This window comes from Mobula hypostoma, chromosome 29 (genome assembly GCF_963921235.1).
Source record: "Mobula hypostoma chromosome 29, sMobHyp1.1, whole genome shotgun sequence".
Classification (NCBI taxonomy): Eukaryota; Metazoa; Chordata; class Chondrichthyes; order Myliobatiformes; family Myliobatidae; genus Mobula; species Mobula hypostoma.
In genome coordinates, this window is record NC_086125.1 from 298,191 (window position 1) to 317,670 (window position 19,480).

Consider the following 19,480-nt stretch of genomic DNA (forward strand, 5'->3'; position numbering starts at 1 on the left):
ATGTTAAAAGTTCATGCAAAGTCACAAATAGAAGGGTTGTGTGTGGTGGTAATAATCTTTTGAGGTGTGTCTATTTCAATGCTAGGAGTATTGTGGGAAAGGCTGACGAGCTGAGGGCGTGGATTGACACATGGAATTATGACATTATAGCCATTAGTGAAACTTGGCTGCAGGAGGGGCAGCTTAATGTTCCAGGGTTCTGATGTTTCAGATGTCTTAGAGGCAGAGGAAAGAAGGGTGTGGGGGGGGGGGGTGGCATTGCTAGTCAGGGAAAATGTTACAGCAGTGCTCAGGCAGGACAGATTAGAGAGCTTGTCTACCAAGGCCATATGGGTGGAGCTGAGAAACAGGAAAGATATGACCACATTAATGGAGTTGTATTATAGACCACCCAATAGTCAGCAAGAATTGGAGGAGTAAATCTGCAGAGAGATAGCAGACAACTGCAGGAAACATAAAGTTGTGATAATAGGGGATTTTAATATAGAGGTACCAACTAGAGAGGATGCAATATTCGATCTCCTATTAGGAAACAAGTTAGGACAGGTGACGGAAGTGTGTGTAAGGGAACACTTTGGTTCCAGTGATCATAACACCATTAGTTTCAACTTAATCATGGATAAAGATAGATCTGGTCCTCGGGTTGAGGTTCTAAACTGGAAAAAGGCCAAATTTGAAGAAATGAGAAAAGATCTAAAAAGCGTGGATTGGAACAGGTTGTTCTTCGGCAAGGATGTGATTGGTAAGTGGGAGGCCTTCAAAGGAGAAATTTTGAGAGTGCAGAGTTTGTATGTTCCTGTCAGGATTAAAGGTAAAGTGAATAAGAATAAGGAACCTTGTTTCTAAAGGGATATTGGAACTTTGATAAAGAAGAAGAGAGAGAGAGATGTCTGACATGTGTAGGAAACAGGGAGCAAATAAGGTGATTGAGTGCAAAAAAATACTTAAGAAAGAAATCAGGAGGGCTAAAAGAAGACGTGAGGTTGCTTTGGCAGTCAAGGTGAAGGATGATCCAAAGAGCTTCTACAGGTATATTAAGAGCAAAAGGACAGTAAAGGATAAAACTGGTCCTCTTGAAGATCAGAGTGGTTGGCTATGTATGGATCTTAAATGGGTTTTTTGCGTCTGTATTTACTAAGGAAATTGGCATGGAGTCAATGGAAATAAGGCAAACAAGTAGTAAGGTCATGGAACCTATACAGATTGAGGAGGAGGAGGAGGTGCTTGCTACCTTGAGGCAAATCAGAGTAGATAAATCCCCAGAACATGACAGGGTATTCCCTCGGACCTTAAGGGAGACTAGTGTTGAAATTGCAGGGGCCCTGGCAGATATATTTAAAATGTCGGTATCTACGGGTGAGGTGCCGGAGGATTGGAGGATAGCTCATGTTGTTCCATTACTTAAAAAAGGCTCTAAAAGTAATCTGGGAAATTGTAGGCCAGTAAGTTTGACGTCGGTAGTAGGTAAGTTATTGGAAGGAGTACTAAGAGATTGGATCTACAAGTATTTGGATAGACAGGGACTTATTAGGGAGAGTTAACATGGCTTTGTGCGTGGTAGGTCATGTTTAACCAATCTATTAAGAGTTTTTCGAGGTGGTTACCAGGAAAGTAGATGAAGGGAAGGCAGTGGATGTTGTCTACATGGACTTCAGTAAGGCCTTTGACAAGGTCCCGCATGGGAGTTTAGTTAGGAAGATTCAGTCACTAGGTATACATGGAGAGGTAGTAAAATGGATTAGACATTGGCTCAATGGAAGAAGCCAGAGAGTGGTAGTGGAGGATTGCTTTTCTGAGTGGAGGCCTGTGACTAGTGGTGTGCCACAGGGATCAGTGCTGGGTCCATTGTTATTTGTCATCTATATCAATGATCTGGATGATAATGTGGTAAATTGGATTAGCAAATTTGCTGATGATACAAAGATTGGAGGTGTAGTGGCCAGTGAGGAAGGTTTTCAAAGCTTGCAGAGGGATTTGGACCAGCTGGAAAAATGGGTTGAAAAATGGCGGATGGAGTTTAATACAGAGAAGTGTGAGGTATTGCACTTTGGAAGGACAGACGAAGGTAGAACATATAAGATAAATGGTAAGGCACTGAGGAGTGCAGTAGAACAGAGGGATCTGGGAATACAGATACAAAATTCCCTAAAAGTGGTGTCACAGGTAGATAGGGTCGTAAAGAGAGCTTTTGGAACATTGGTCTTTATAAATCAAAGTATTGAGTATAAGAGTTGGAATGTTATGGTGAGGTTGTATAAGGCATTGGTGAGGCCGAATTTGGAGTATTGTGTACAGTTTTGGTCACCAAATTACTGGAAGGATATTAATAAGATTGAAAGAGTGCTGAGAAGGTTTACAAGGATGTTGCCGGGACTTGAGAAACTGAGTTACAGAGAAAGGTTGAATAGGTGAGGACTTTATTCCCTGGAGCGTAGAAGAATGAAGGGAGATTTGATAGGGGTATATAAAATTATGATGGGTATAGGTAGAATGAATGCAAGCAGGCTTTTTCCACTGAGGCTAGGGGAGAAAAGAAACAGAGGACATGTGTAAAGGGTGAAGGGGGAAAAGTTTAAAGGGAACATTACTGGGGGGCTTCTTCACACAGAGAGTGTTGGGAGTGTGGAATGAGCTGCCAGATGAAGTGGTAAATGCGGGCTCACTTTTAACATTTAAGAAAAACTTGGACAGGTACATGGATGGGTGGTGTATGGAGAGATATGTTCCATGTGCAGGTCAGTGGGACTAGGCAGAAAAATGGTTCGGCACAGACAAGAAGGGCCAAAAGGCCTGTTTCTGTGCTGTAGTGTTCTATGGTTCTATGATAGTGCATGCCTTTTAAACCAAGCAGCATCTGGGTAAACCACTTCGGCACCCTCTCCAAAGCCTCAAAACCCTTCCTATAGTGGGGCAACCAGAAATGTATGTAATACTCCAGATGTGACCTAACCAGAGTTTCATAAAGTTGCAACATAACCTCTTGACTTCTGAACTCAATGCCTTGACTAATAAAAGAAAGCATTTCATAACCCTGCTTAACCACTTTACTGACCCGTGCAGCCACTTTCAAGGAGCAATGAATTTGGATCCCGAGATCTCTCTGCTGAACATCAATATTTTTTGAGGATGTGACTAAACATATTGATGAAGGAAGAGCATTAGTTGTAGTGCGTATGGATTTCAGCAAGGCATTTGATAAGGTACTCCATGCAAGGCTTATTGAGAAAGTAAGGAGGCATGGCATCCAAGGGGACATTGCTTTGTGAATCCAGAACTGGCTTGCCCGCAGAACGCAAAGAGTGGTTGTAGACACATCATATTCTGCATGGAGGTCGGTGACCAGTGGAGTGCCTCAGGGATCTGTTCTGGGATGCTTGCTCCTCGTGATTTTTATAAATGACCTGGATGAGGAAGTGGAGGGATGCGTTAGTAAGTTTGTTGATGACACATAAGTTGGAGGTGTTGTGGGTAGTGTGGAGGGCTGGCAGAGTTACAGTGGGACATTGATAGGATGCAAAACTGGACTGAGAATTGGCAGCTGGAGTTCGACCCAGATAAGTGTGAAGTGGTTCATTTTGGTAGGTCAAATATGATGAAAGAATGGCATCCATTAGCCTTGTGAGACCATGGATCTACGCCTGGAAAGTCTTGCTTCAGTCTCTCCAGGGTGCAGGTCTGGGCAAGATTGTATGGAAGATCATCAGTTGCCCAAGCAGCGAGTCTCCCCTTTCCATGCCACCGATGTTGTCCAAGGGAAGGGCAAGGGCTGATACAGCTTGGCACCAGTGATGTCGCAGGAGTTGCCAGAGCAAGGTCGAAAGCAATGTCGGACTGCATTAGGGACTTCAGGTCTGGATTCGTCCTCAGGGTTTACTCCCGAAGCCTTTCCCATAAGTGGGTATGGCCGCAAGGCAGCAGAGGTTTGAAATCAGAGTTTTCCCTCTCTTAGATGGACTGCCTTCTCAGGCTGATGAGCGCCATCTACCCGAAGCACTGGTTTTAAGGCGCCAGGACCTGCCTTTGCCCCTTCTCCTGTCAGTGGATGTCAAATATGATGGCAGAATATAGTATTAATGGTCAGACTTTTGGCAGTGTGAAGAATCAGAGGGATTTGGGGTCCGAGTCCATAGGATGCTCAAAGCAGCTGTGCAGGTTGCCTCTGTGGTTAAGAAGGCATACGGTGTATTGGCCTTCATTAATCATGGAATTGAATTTAGGAGCTGAAAAGTAATGTTGCCTGGTCAGACCCCACTTGGAGTACTGTGCTCAGTTCTGGTCGCCTCACTACAGGAAGGATGTGGAAACCATAGAAAGGATGCAGAGGAGACTTACAAGGATGTTGCCTGGATTGGGGAGCATGCCTTATGCCAACAGGTTGAGTGAACTTGGCCTTTTCTCCTTGGAGTGACGGAGGATGAGAGGTGACCTGATAGGGGTGCATAAGATGATGAGAGATATTGATCGTGTGGATAGTCAGAGGCTTTTTCCCAGGGCTGAAATGGTTGCCATAAGAGGACACAGGTTTAAGATGCTGGGGAATGGGTACAGAGGAGATGTCAGGGGTAAGTTTTTTACTCAGAGAGTGGTGAGTGCATGGAATGGGCTGCCGGCAATGGTGGTGGAGGCGAACACAATAGGGTCTTTTAAGAGACTTTTGGATAGATACATGGAGCTTAGAAAAATAGAGAGCTATGGGTAAGCCTAGTAATTTCTAAGGTAGGGACATGTTCGGCACAACTTTGTGGGCCAAAGGGCCTGTATGGCACTGTAGGTTTCTCTATGTTTCTATGTTTCTATTACGTATTTTGTCCTTAACATTGTACTATCTCTGTATTTGCCCTACTAAGGTGCAACACCTCATATTTATCTGGCTTAAAGGGTTATACTCCATCTGCCCATATCTGCAACTGATCTATATTGCGCTGTATTCTTTACCAATCTTCTACTCTTTTCATAACTCCACCAATCTAGATATTATACACAAACTTAATAACCCACCTATCTACATTTATATACACCAGAAACAGCAGTGGTTCCCACATAGATTCCTGCGGAACACTACTAAATACAGACCTCCAGCTTGAACATCCTTCAACTACTACCCTGTCTTCTATGTGCAAGCCAGTTCTCAACCCAGTCAATTTGCCATGGGTCCCGTGCAACTTAGTATTCTGGATTGGCCTCCCATGATGGACTTTGTTAAATGCCTTACTAAAATCCATGTAGACAACATCCACGGCCCTACACTCAAACTCTCTCATCACCTTGTCAAAAAATTTTGATAATTTTTTTGTATTACAGTGCTGGTTTGAGTCGCTGACCTTGGAGAGGCCGTTATGTCCCAATGCTCTCGGAGTGATATCAAAATTCTGGGATTTATGGATTGGACTGCACTTCATTTTGGCCTCTTCCAGTTCTATGTTTTTTTTTTCGTGTTCTCACCTATTATTTCTTGTTGCTGATTGGTGGGCTGGGATTTGTGGTTTGATGATCTTGCAGTTGTTTCTCCATGTGAGTGATCTGTTAGCTTTTGTGTGAGGTATGGGTTGGAGGGTTTGGGGTCTGTGAGTTTCTGTATCATTTTCTTTTCATGCGGTGGGAGGGATTGTTGTCTTTCTTTCAAGTACTTCAATGTTTTCTGTATTTTATGGCTATCTGGAGAAGACAAATCAATTGTATTCTGAATACATACTTCGATAATAAAATTAACCTTTGAACCTTTGTTACTCCCTCTACACTATTGTTGTCCATTACTCCCACTACGCCGTCATATACACCAGTAAAATCCATGTATTTGACATTGTTTCCTGCACAGAAGGCTTTTTGTGAATGTGCAGTCCAATTTTAATTTAGAGCTAAGACTAGTATTTTGTAGGAGTGAGAAGCACTCCTTCTCAGCCAGATTGTCATGGGTTGAATTACGTTATGTGCATACAGGTACAACTACCCTCAATATTTTGTTAAAACACATGGAAAATTTCTTAAAGTCCACAAAAATATTTTTTAAAATGAGTGTCATGTTACTATTTGCTGGAACTGGTAATGTGCAAAATTGCAAATGCTATTACTTGAACCAGATTCCAGTCAATAGTGAAGGGACAAAAAAACTGTCATTGAATGCAAATTCTGGCAAATCTATGAATTAATTTTATTGAGAAGTGTAGTATCATCAAAATGCATTCATTCAAGTGTATAAGATTTTTGGATAAATACCCATCTCTCTGATTATTTGGAAGAGAAATCATTGTCCATAGCCAGCTTTCTGGGAAGTTGGATCTGCTTGTTATGTGTTCATAAGGAGTGTAGTAATCATCATCTGCGCCTAAAGAAAAGAGAAAATTAATGGATTTACATATAATCTAACTTTGGAGATCAAGAATAAAAGATCAAAAGCCCAAACAGATATTTGTTACTCAGAATAGGAATGTGAAACATAAAATTCAGAGTTGTCAGCCAAGCAATCCTTGGGTTTCTGAATAGAAACCATAGAAACCATAGAAACTACAACACAGAAACAGGCCTTTTGGCCCTTCTTGGCTGTGCCAAAGCATTTTCTGCCTAGTCCCACTGACCTGCACACGGACCATATCCCTCCATACACCTCCCATCCATGTATCTGTCCAATTTATTCTTAAATGTTACAAAAGAACCCGCATTTACCACCTCGTCTGGCAGCTCATTCCATACTCCCACCACTCTCTGTGTGAAGAAGCCCCCACTAATGTTCCCTTTAAACTTTTCCCCCCTCACCCTTAACCCATGTCCTCTGGTTTTTTTCTCCCCTTGCCTCAGTGGAAAAAGCCTGCTTGCATTCACTCTATCTATACCCATCATAATTTTATATACCTCTATCAAATCTCGCCTCATTCTTCTACGCTCCAGGGAATAAAGTCCTAACCTATTCAACCTTTCTCTGTAACTCAGTTTCTCAAGTCCCGGCAATATCCTTGTAAACCTTCTCTGCACTCTTTCAACCTTATTTATATCCTTCCTGTAATTTGGTGACCAAAACTGAACACAATACTCCAGATTCGGCCTCACCAATGCCTTATACAACCTCATCATAACATTCCAGCTCTTATACTCAATACTTCGATTAATAAAGGCCAATGTACCAAAAGCTCTCTTTATGACCCTATCTACCTGTGACGCCACCTTTAGGGAATTTTGTATCTGTATTCCCAGATCCCTCTGTTCCACTGCACTCCTCGGTGCCTTACCATTAACCCTGTATGTTCTACCTTGGTTTGTCCTTCCAACGTGCAATACCTCACACTTCTCTGTATTAAACTCCATCCGCCATTTTTCAGCCCATTTTTCCAGCTGGTCCAAGTCCCTCTGCAGGCTCTGAAAACCTTCCTCACTGTCTACTACACCTCCAATCTTTGTATCATCAGCAAACTTGCTGATCCAATTTACCACATTATCATCCAGATCATTGATATGGATGACAAATAACAATGGACCCAGCACTGATCCCTGTGGTACACCACTAGTCACTGAGATATTGGTCCCCCTGTGGTTCAAGTATAACCCGTCTCTCTTGTACAGGTCCCACCTGCCCCAGAAGAGGTCCCAATGATCCTGAAATCTGAAACCCTGCCCCCTAAAACCTGCATGAAAGTGGGCATGCAGGTACAGCAGGCGGTGAAAAAGGCGAATGGTATGCTGGCATTTATAGCAAGAGGATTCGAGTACAGGAGCAGGGAGGTACTACTGCAGTTGTACAAGGCCTTGGTGAGACCACACCTGGAGTATTGTGTGCAGTTTTGGTCCCCTAATCTGAGGAAAGACATCCTTGCCATAGAGGGAGTACAAAGAAGGTTCACCAGATTGATTCCTGGGATGGCAGGACTTTCATATGAAGAAAGACTGGATGAACTGGGCTTGTACTCATTGGAATTTAGAAGATTGAGGGGGTATCTGATTGAAACGTATAAAATCCTAAAGGGATTGGACAGGCTAGATGCAGGAAGATTGTTCCCGATGTTGGGGAAGTCCAGAACGAGGGGTCACAGTTTGAGGATAAAGGGGAAGCCTTTTAGGACCGAGATTAGGAAAAACTTCTTCACGCAGAGAGTGGTGAATCTGTGGAATTCTCTGCCACAGGAAACAGTTGAGGCCAGTTCATTGGCTATATTTAAGAGGGAGTTAGATATGGCCTTTGTGACTACGGGGATCGGGGGTATGGAGGGAAGGCTGGGGCAGGGTTCTGAGTTGGATGATCAGCCATGATCATAATAAATGGCGGTGCAGGCTCGAAGGGCTGAATGGCCTACTCCTGCACCTATTTTCTATGTTTCTATGTTTCTACACCAGTTCCTCAGCCACTTGTTCCTCCTCCAGAGCATTCTATTTCTACCCTCACTGGCACCTAGCACAGGTAGCAATCCTGAGATTACCACCCTTAAGGTCCTGCTTTTCAACTTCCTACCAAGCTCTCTATACTCACTGTCCAGGACCTCTTCACTCTTCCTTGCTATGTCATTGGTACCGATGTGCACCACGACATCTGGCTGGTCACCCTCCCACTTCAGAATGTCATGCAATCGATCAGAAACATCCTTGACCCTGGCACCTGGGAGGCCACAAACCATCCTGGATTCTCTGTTCCGACCACAGAACCTTCTATCTGCACCTCTAACTATCGAGTCCCCTATCACTACCGCTCTCCTCTTTCTCCCCCCTCCCTTCTGCACTGCAGAGCCAGACTCAGTGCCAAAGTTCCGGCTACTGCAGCTAGTCCTAGGTAAGTCATCCCCCGCAACAGTATCCAATGCGGTATACTTGTTGTTGAGGGGAATGGCCACAGGGGAACCCTGCTCTGCCTGCCCTTTCCTCTTCCCTCGCCTGACAGTGACTCAATTTCCTGTCCTCTGCTCCTTTGGCGTAACTACCTCCCTGTAGCTACAATCTATAATCTCCTCATTCTCCCGAATGATTCGCAGGTCATCCAGCTCCTGCTCCAGTTCCCTAACGCGGTTTGTCAGGAGCTGCAGCTGGATGCACTTCTTGCAGGAGTCGTTGTCAGGGACACCGGAGGGCTAACCTAACATTTCCCGGGTTATAAACATTCCTCATGACATCCAAATGCAATGGATTGTAACATGTACATTGCATTAAATGATCAGCAAAAGCAAAACTGTGAATTTCTGGTGCTCTGGCTTTCTAACATCCCCAGTCATCACCTCAGCCTCCTGCACACTCCTCATCTAAATGCTCCTAGAATCATGTAACACTGGTCTAAAGTTAGAATAGCAGGTACATGTATCAACCGGTCAGTGCCATCAAAAGTATTTCATGTACAAGCAATTGCCACACAAATTTTAACAATTTTAGCAAGTTAAGAAGAGCTAAGCGTGTCGACCAAGAACTTGCTACTGTGTTTGGAACTTATAATTATGTTCCTTTCACCACTCATTAGGGTGGTTCTAATCATAATCAGTTCCACAGCTTGAACTGATTATGACTGAGACCACAATAATCAATTGGCTTAAATCTAATGTTTTGCTTAGGTTCCAGAGGTACACACCCAGGTGGCTTTGTGATCCATGGATGACAGGCCTGAGGCAGGACATGTGGAATGTACAGTAGGTGTGATCATGAGGGATTGTGGCTGCTGGAATTGGTAAGTGAGTGGATTGATCTGATGTGAGATCTCGAAAGGATCAATAAACTGGGTTGTGAACTTGCAGGAGACTGTGCACAGGTTCAGATTTTGGAGAGACAGCCAGACACAGACCCCAGACAGCAGTAGTCTGGCCGGGCAGTTGGCCTAACAGCAGTAGGCTCAGCTGGCAGTTAGGATGGTTCTTCATGCTCTCCTCCAAGCATTCTGGCAGTAGTCAACCAGGATCTTGGCAGATGAGACCACCACCATTGGCTCCTCTGCAGGGAACAATGGGGTTGGTAGTCATGAAGCACATCAAGGGATGAAATGCCCATGCAGAGAAGGTGTGTAGATTGTGGGACAGGTCAACCCAGTGCAGAGACTTCTTTCATGTGGAAAAGTTAGAGGTGGGGTGAAGTTTCTCCACTTACTGATTGACTCTTTATATGTTGGACTGCAGATGATAGCCAGCGAACAAACTCACTGAAGTGCCGGGGACAGAGCAGAATGCTTGCCAGAAGTGGGCAAAGAACTGTGGGTCAGAATCAGACAGTATTCTGAGGGAAGCCGTGAAAGTGAACTTCATGTTGGAGAACCAGGTCTGCCGTATTAGCAGCTGACAGAATTTTGGAGAGGGCAATGAAGTGAGCTGCCTTGGAGAACCAATTCACCACTGTCATGATTACTGTGGTCCTCACAGACGGTGGCAACCTCATGATGAACTCCATGGCAATGTGGGACCACAGGCGCTGAGGAACCATCAGGGGCCACAGGAGCCCAGAGGGTCACTGGTTGGAGGAATTGTACGAGGCACACTGAAAGCACGTTGCAATGAACTGACATATATCTGTGATCATGGTGGCCCACCAGAACTGACATCATAGAAAATCCAGAGTCTGTCATGCACCTGGAGAGGGGCAAAAAGTGGGTCCACTGGATTGCCTCAGAATGCTTACAGCTCTCAGATATGTCAGCCAGAATAGGTTTGTGCTGTAGAGCCTGGTCCTAGATGATAAGGGAGGATGGAATTATGGGATGAGGGTCAGTCTCCATTTCAGATGGGTCAAACTGTCGTGATGCATGTCCACCTAATTTTCTTGGAGCCAGGTCAGTAGGAGAAGAAGTTGAATTGGTCGAAGAAGAGCTCAGCAAGCCTGACTGTTGAATGGATCTGATTGTTAGCCTAGAGCTGCAAGAGCTTGGTGTTTCAGCCATTGTGTCCATTGATCCAAGTCCCATTTGATCGTGAGTAGGTCTCCATCTCCAACTCCATAATAGTGTTTGAAGAGTTGAACTTAGGCAAGAAGGCATAAGAGTAAGTCCTTTCATATGGTCCTGAGGGAGACAATGGTCCTGGCATCCTATCACGTACATTCACCCCTATCAAAATGAGGCCTCACCAGTGTCTTATAATGTTTCAGCATCACACCCCTGGTCTTGCATTCTGGACTTCTTGAAATAAAGGCCAACATCTCATTTGCCTTCCTCACCACTGACTCAACCTGCAAGTTAATTTTTAGGATGTTCTGCACAAGGACGCCTAAGTTCCTTTGCATCTCAGATTTTTTGGATTTTCTCCCCACTTAGAACATAGTCTGCACATTTACTTCTACTACCAAGGTGCATGACCATGCATTTTCCAATATTGTATTTCATTTGCCACTTTCTTGCACATTCTCCTAATCTGCCTTAAGTCCTTCTGCAGTCTATCCATTTCCTCAATGCTACCTGCCCTTCCAATCTTCTGCAAACTTGCCAACAAATCCATCTATTCCATCAACTAAATCATTGATGTATAGCCGGAAAAGAAGTGGTCCCAACATCGACCCCTGTGGAACACCAGGAGTCACTGGCAGCCAACCAGAAAAGAATCGTTTTATTCCTACTTGCTGTCTCATACCAATCGGGGAATGCTCTGAACAAGCTAGTACCTTTCCTGTAATACTATGGGCTCTTAACTTGGCAAGTAGTCCCATGTGTAACAACTTGTCAAAAGCCCCCTGGAAGTCCAAATATATAATATCCACTATATCCCCTTTAGCAACCCTACATGTAATCTCCACAAGGAATTCCGACAGGTTTGCCAGACAAGATTTTCCCTTAAAGAAACTATGCTGACTTTGTCCTATGTTGTCCTGTGTACTCCATAACCTCATCCTTAAAAATTGACTCCAATATTTTCCCAACCACTGAGGTTAGGTTTATAATTTCCTTTTTGCTGCCTTCCTCCTTTCATAAAGAGTGGAGGGAGATTTGCAATTTTCCAGTCCATAATCCCATAAAACATAGGATAAGAATAAGGACATTTGGCCCATTGAGTATGCTTCGCCATTCAATCATGGCTGATCATTATCCCCTCCTCAACCCCATTCCCTGGCCGTCTCCCTGTAATCTTTAATGCCATGTCCTATCAAGAACCTACCAATCTCTGCCTTAAATACAGCCTCCACAGCTGCCTGTGGTAACAAATTCCACAAATCTACCACCCTTCGGCTAAAGAAATTTCTCTGCATTTCTCTTTTAAATGGATGCCCCTCTATCCTGAAGCTGTACCCTCTTGTCCTGGACTCACCCACCACGGGAAATATCCTTTCCACATCTACTCTGTCCAGGCCTTTCAACATTCAAAAGCTTTCACTGAGATTCTCCCCCTCATCCTTCTAATTTTCAGTGAGTACAGATCCAGAGCCATCAAACGTTCCTCTTATGATAACCCTTTCATTCCTGAAATCATCTTTGTGAACTTTCTCTAAATACTCTCCAATGCTAGCACATTTTTTCTTAGATAAGGAACCCAAAACTGGAGGCAGATGCAATTGGATATTTTAAGAGACCCCTGGATATGTCCATGGAACTATGGGTAACCCGAGGTAATTTCTAAAGTAAGTACACGTTCAGCACAGCATTGTGGGCTGAAAGGCCTGTGTTGTACTGTAGGTTTTCTATATTTCTAGGTTTCTAAAACTGTTCACAACACTCAAGGTGAGGTGTCACCAGTGCCTTATAAAGTCTCAGCATCACATCCCTGCTCTTGTATTCTCGACCTCTTGAAATGAATGTTAATATTTCATTGCCTTCCTCACCAGCAAATCAACCTGCAGGTTAACCTTTAGTGTGTTCTACACCAGGACTTCCAAGTCCCTTTGTATCTTAGATTTTTGGATTTTCTCCCTGTTTAGAAAATAGTCTGCACACTTATTTCTACTACCAAAGTGCATGACCATGTATTTTCCTACAGAGTATCCTATTTGCCACTTACCTGCCCATTCTCCTAATCTGTCTCAATCCTTCTGCAGTCTAGCTGTTTTCTGAACACTACCTGCACTAATCTTTGTATCATTTGTAAATTGGGCAACAAAGCTATCTATTTCTTCATCTAAGTCATTGATATACAGCATAAAATGAAGTGGTCCCAACACCGATCCCTGCAGAACACCAATAGTCACTTGCACCCAACCGGAAAAGGACCTTTTTATTCCCACTCACTGCCTCCTACTAATCAACCACTGCTCTAACCATGCCAGTAACTTTTCTGTAATACCACAGACTCTTAACCTGGTAAGCAGCCTCATGTTTGGCACCTTGTCAAAGGCCTTCTGAAAATCCAAATACACAACGTCTACCGCATCGCCTTTATCTATCCTACCTGTAACTTCCTCAAAGAATTCCAACAGGTTTGTCAGGCAAGATTTTCCCTTAAGGGAACCATGCTGACTGTGTCACCAAATACTCCATAACCTCATCCTTAATAACTGATTCCAACATCTTCCCAACCACTGAGGTCAGGCTAAATGGTCTATAATTTCCTTTCTGCTGCCTTCCTCCTTTCTTAAAGTGTGGACTGATATTTGCAATTTTCCAGTCCTCTGGCACTGTGCCAGAGTCCAATGATTTTTGAAAGATCATTGCTAATGCCTCCACGATCTCTAACACTGCCTCTTTCAGAACCCTAGGGTGCACTTCATCTGGTCCGTATGATTATGCACCCTTCGGTCTTTCAGCTTTTTGAGCACCTTTCCCTTGTAATAGTAACTGCACTCACCCCTCTTCCTTCACACACTCTAACACCTGGCACTCTGCTAGTGTCTTCCACAAAGAAGGCAGTAGCAAAATACTCATATAGTTCATCTGGAATCCCCTTGTCACCCATTATTATTTCTCCAGCTTCATTTTCTAGTGTCCTATATCCACTCTGTACCCAGAAATGAAAGGAACATTTGGTAGCTCTGGATCTGCACTCGCTGGCATAGGCAGTGGTGTGGCACTGTTGGTAAGAGATGGAATTACTTCTTTTCTGCAAGGGTAAAAACACCATTATGGAAATCATATATAGGTCCTCCAAATAGTAGCCAAGCTGTAGGGTTGCAAAGGGAGCTGGAAAGGGAATGTAATAAGGTAAATGCCACAACTGTAATGTGGGATTCAATATGTAAGGGTTGTTGTCGGATTGCAAGAGAAGGAATTTGTTGAATGCCGATGAGATTTTTTACAGCAGCTTCTGCTTGAGCCTACTTGGGGAAAGGCTATCTTTGGGTATTGTGTAATAATCCAGTTTTTATTAGGGAGCTTAAGGTAAAGGAACCCTTAGGAGTTGCTGATCATAACATGCTTGAATTCATATTCATACCTTGGCTGGTTAACAAGATAACATCCCATGGAATTAGAGGAAAGATAGTGGCAAGGATAGAGGAATGACTGACAGGCAGGAGGCAGCAAGTGGGAATAAAGGGAGCCTTTTCTGCCTGACTGCCAGTAACTAGTGGTGTTCCTTAGGGGGTCAGCATTTGTAAAAGTGTCACTAATTTTCACATTGTTTGTCAGTAATTTAGATAACAGAATTAATGCTTTGTGGCAAAGTCTGCAGATGATACAAAGATAGGTGGAAGGGTAGGTAGTGCTGAGGAAGCAATGTGTTTACAGAAGGACAGACAAATTGGAAGAATGGGCAAAATGTGGCAGATGGAATACAGTGTTGGGAAATGTATAATATTGCATTTTGGTAAAAGGAACATTGCAGACTATTATCTAAATGGAGAGAAAATACAAATGTCAGAGTTGTAAAGGGACTTAGGAGTCCTCATGCAAGAATTCTAGAGGTTAATTTATAGGTTGAGTCTGTGGTAGAGAAGGCAAATATAATGTTGGCATTCATTTCAATGGGAATAGAATATAAAATTGAGGAGATAATGCTATGGCTAAGTGCTGTGGCCGCACTTAGAGTATTGTCAACAGTTTTGGGTTCCATATCTCAGAAAGGATGTGTTGTCATTGGAGACAGTCCAGAGGAGATTCACAGGTATGATCCAGGAATGAAGGGGTTAACATATGAGGTTTGACAGCTTTGGGCCTGAACTCACAGGAATTCAGAAGAATGCAGGGGGATCTCATTGAAACCTACTGAACGTTGAAAGGACTAGATTAGGTGGATATGGAGCGGATATTTCCATTGGTGGAGGTATCCAGAACTAGAGGGCACAGCCTCAAAATTGAGGGGTGACCCTTTAGAGATAAGGAGGAATTTATTTAGCCAGACAGTAGTGAATCAGTGGAATGCTCTGCTTCAGACAACTGTGGATGCCGACCATAGGTATATTTAAGGCAAAAATTGATAATTTCCTGATTGGTCAGGGCATCAAAGGTTATGGCAAGAAGGCAGGTGTATGGGGTTGAGTGAGATCCGGGATCAGCCATGATGGAATGGTGGAGCAGATGTACTGATTGGCCTAATTCTGCTCTTATGTCTTATGAGAATGTCGTCAAAGTAGACAAACACATACCTGCGTAGCATATCTCAGAGGATTTTGTTGATGAAGGTTTGGAAAATGGCTAGATGATTGGAAAATCCAAAAAGCAACACCAAGTACTCATATTGGCCAGTGAATATTATGAATGCCATCTTTCACTCATACACCTCACAGATGTGAATCAGATTGTACTCATTCTGTAGATCCAGTTTGGTGATGATCTAGGCCCCGTGCTATGAATAAAGGGAGAGGGCAGCAGTTCTTAATGGTGACTTTTCTGAGTCTATAGTAGTAGATGGGAGGATGGAGAGCCCCATCTTTCTTTTTGACAAAGAAGAATCCTGCACAGCTGTGGGGATTAGGATGGTTGAAAGAAGCCATGCTGTAGTGCTTCGGTGATGTAGTCGTTCATGGCTTGTGTCTCTGGATGGGAGAGGGAGAACAGACAACCTTGGGGATGCATGGTAACAGGGAGGATGTTGATCACACAAAGTGTGCTCTGTGAGGTAGCAGGGTGCTGGCATCTCTTTTGCTAAAGCAATGCCAAGTCATGGTATTCCTGAGGGAGTATGGTGAAGTTGAGGTTTTACTCCATTTGCATGGATTTATGGGGCGAACTCAGCTGAGTTTGCAGGCATGTGGCCTGGAAAGTTGGTCCCCAATTCAGCAATGAACCAGATGACAAGGCGAATTAAGGCTCATGAGTAGAGAGGCCAGAGGTAATCCAACATGAGAGGAGTGTTGGGTAAATCGATCAAGAGAAATTGGATGGATGTGGTTCTTTCTGATGCTCAGGTGCACAGGCCCTATGTATGCTCTGACCATCCAGACCTTAAAGCAAATCCGTCAATGGCAGAAGGGCTGAGAGGTAGGCTCAACACAATCTAGGGTGTTGCCTGGTATACTGAAATTTGCCAGAGACTCCTGTGCATGTAGAGTTGAAGGAATGTGGAGGAAGAAAGACAGAAAGTGTAGGAGCAAGATGATAAGACATGAGAGAATAGGACCAATCAAGTGTGACAATGGAAAAGTGTGTATGAAACTGGAGGAGATGGCAGAGGTACTTAATAAATACTTTGCTTCAGTATTCACTACGGAAAAGGATCTTGGCGATTGTGGGGATGACTTTCAGTGGACTGAAAAGCTTGAGCATGTAGATATTAAGGAAGAGGATGAGGTGGAGCTTTTGAAAAGCATCAAGTTGGATAAGTCACCAGGACCAGACGGGATGTACCCCAGGCTACTGTGAGAAGCTGGGGAGGAGATTGCTGAGCCTCTGGCGCTGATCTTTGCATCATCAATGAGAACGGGAGAGGTTCCGGTGGATTGGAGGGTTGCGAATGTTGTTCATTTATTCAAGAAAGGGAGTAGGGATAGCCCAGGAAATTATAGACCAGTGAGTCTTACTTCAGTGGTCGGTAAGTTGATGGAGAAGATCCTGAGAGGCAGGATTTATGAACACTTGGAGAGGCATAATACGATTAGGAATAGTCAGCATTGCTTTGTCAACAGCAGGTCGTGCCTTACGAGCCTGATTGAATTTTTTGAGGATGTGACTAAACACATTGATGAGGGCAGAGCCATAGATGTAGTGTAGATGGATTTTAGCAAGGTCTTTGATAAGGTACCCCATGTGAGGCTTATTGAGAAAGTAAGGAATCATGGGATCCAAGGGGACATTGCTTTGTGGATCCAGAAATGGCTTACCCACAGAAGGCAAAGAGTGGTTGTAGATGGATTATATTCTGCATGGAGTCCGGTGACCAGTGGTGTGCCTCAGGGATCTGTTCTGGGACCCCTACTCTTTGTCGTTTTGATAAATGACCTAGATGAGGAAGTGGAGAGATGGGTTAGTAAATTTGCTGGTGACACAAAGGTTGGGGGTGTTGTGGATAGTGTACAGGGCTGTCAGAGGTTACAGCGGGACATTGATAGGATGCGAAGCTGAGCAAAGAGGTGGCAGGTGGAGTTCAACCCAGATAAGTGTGAGGTGGTTCATTTTGGTAGGTCAAATATGATGGCAGAATATAGCATTAATAGCCAGACTCCTGGCAGTGTGGAGGATCAGAGGGATCTTGGGGTCTGAGTCCATAGGACACTCAAAGCTGCGGTGCAGGTTGACTCTGTGGTTAAGAAGGCATACAGTGCATTGGCCTTCATCAATCATGGGATTGCGTTTAAGAGCCGAGAGGTAATGTTACAGCTATATAGGACTCTGGTCAGACCCCACTTGGAGTACTGTGCTCAATTCGGGTCACCTCACTATAGAAAGGATGTGGAAACCATAGAAAAGGTACAGAGGAGATTTACAAGGATGTTGCCTGGATTGGGGAGCATGCCCAATAATGAGAATAGGTTGAGTGAACTCGACCTTTTCTCATTGGAGCGATGGAGGACGAGAGGTGACCTGATAGAAGTGTACAAGATAATGAGAGGCATTGATCATGTGGATAGTCAGAGTCTTTTTCCCAGGGCTGAAATGGCTAACATGAGAGTGCATAGTTTTAAGGTGCTTGGAAGTAGGTACAGAGGAGATGTCAGGGTTAAGTTTTTTTACACAGCGAGTGGTGAGTGCGTGGAATGGGCTGCCAGCAGTGTCGGTGGGTCTTTTAAGAGACACCTAGATGGATACATGGAGCTTAGAAAAATAGAGGGCTGTGGGTAAGCCTAGGTAGTTCTAAGGTAAGGACATGTTTGGCACAGCTTTGTGAGCCATAGGGCCTGTATTGTGCTGTTGGTTTTGTATGTTTCTATGTTTCTAAAGTCAGGCTATGGAGCTGGAACAAGGTCCCTCCTCTCTATCTGGTGGTGATGTTTCCTGTTCACAGTGGACATTTGATGCATGGATCACCAACTGTTCCACAGTAAGCACATAAATTGTTTCTCCATCGACACTCACGCTCTTAAGGAAGTTCTGCCGAACTGCATGGATTCTGGAGCTATTGCTGATGAGGGTCCTGCAGCCTGAAATGGTTCTGGAAATGAACTGGGGTTCAAGCTGATGATCTGTAGGGCCATTCCATAAGATGTTTGTCAATACCGAGGGCCAGAGTGATGAGGCTTTCAAGATTCGTGGACATTTCCTGGATAGAGTGCTCATCTTTCAATAGACCATGATGGTAATGGGCCAGCACCACTTCTGCATTCCAGCTGTCCACTGCAAAGGCCCTGAATTCCACAGTGCAATCCAGCGCCATGCATTACCCTTGATGCAGGTAAAGTATCCGATACGCTGCCTCCCTTCCAATTCCCAAATGGTCAAAAACAAAGCATATTTCAGCGGTGAAATCCTCGCATCTGTTGCAAATGGGGGTTGTGTTGTCTCAGTTAGTGGCAGCCCAGGTCAGAGCTCGCCCAGTCAAGAGAGAGACGAGGAAGGCAATCTTAGCTTAGTCTGTTGAATACAGCGATGGTTGGAGCTCAAAGTGTAAGACTCACTGGGACAGGAAGTTGCGGCATCTGGTTCAGGATCCATCTAAGCATTTAGGCACTGAATCTAAGGGAGGATGTTGTCTGTTGCAGATTGCAGTATTGAGTTGGAAGGTCGTCTGATAATGGTGAACAGATGGTCAATGATTTCTTGCTTCTTCTGAATCATATGCTCATGTCAACAGACAATTTCCTTTAGGCACACAAACTCCACTGGGTCAATTGCTGGTTCACACATCCTGTCAAGACATGCAGAAGAGGCTTGCCCCAAACACAGAACAACAGAGATGATTCAGTGGTGAGTGATAACTTTAATTAGAAAGTACAAAATAACAAGCCACAAGGGGCCACAAAACAAGAAGGAACACATTAAATGTAACAGGCGACAAGGTAACTGAATGCTAGGAGCAACTGGTTGAGACAGTTTGATTCAATGGGTGCTCAAGGACTGTGGGTGAGAGCTGGGTTTAAATAGTTGGAAATGAGTGACTTCTGTTAGCAGGGTAGCGATTGGGAGGTGCCTCCCTGTGCACCTGACAAGACCCACATTCAATAAACTAAAACAAAGGAAATTATACCATCTACCTTGCTCGGTAGATGAAAAGAAGAAACCATGAACAGTGAGATAGAAACAAAACATGTTGAAAACACTCGACTCCTACAGATGTAAAATCAGTTAACATTACATATCCATATC

The 19,480-nt window shown here is 44.0% G+C and overlaps 1 protein-coding gene across 1 annotated transcript in view; it reads right to left on the reverse strand.

Moving 5' to 3' along the window:
* The window catches only part of LOC134339400 (complement C3-like), a 219,169-nt gene that overhangs the window by 92,061 nt on the left and 107,628 nt on the right, over window positions 1–19,480 (reverse strand). Inside the window, exon 18 of the mRNA XM_063035863.1 lies at window positions 6,214–6,322. Within this exon, the coding sequence (XP_062891933.1) occupies window positions 6,214–6,322 (109 nt within the window). The remainder of the gene's footprint in view (window positions 1–6,213; window positions 6,323–19,480) is intronic.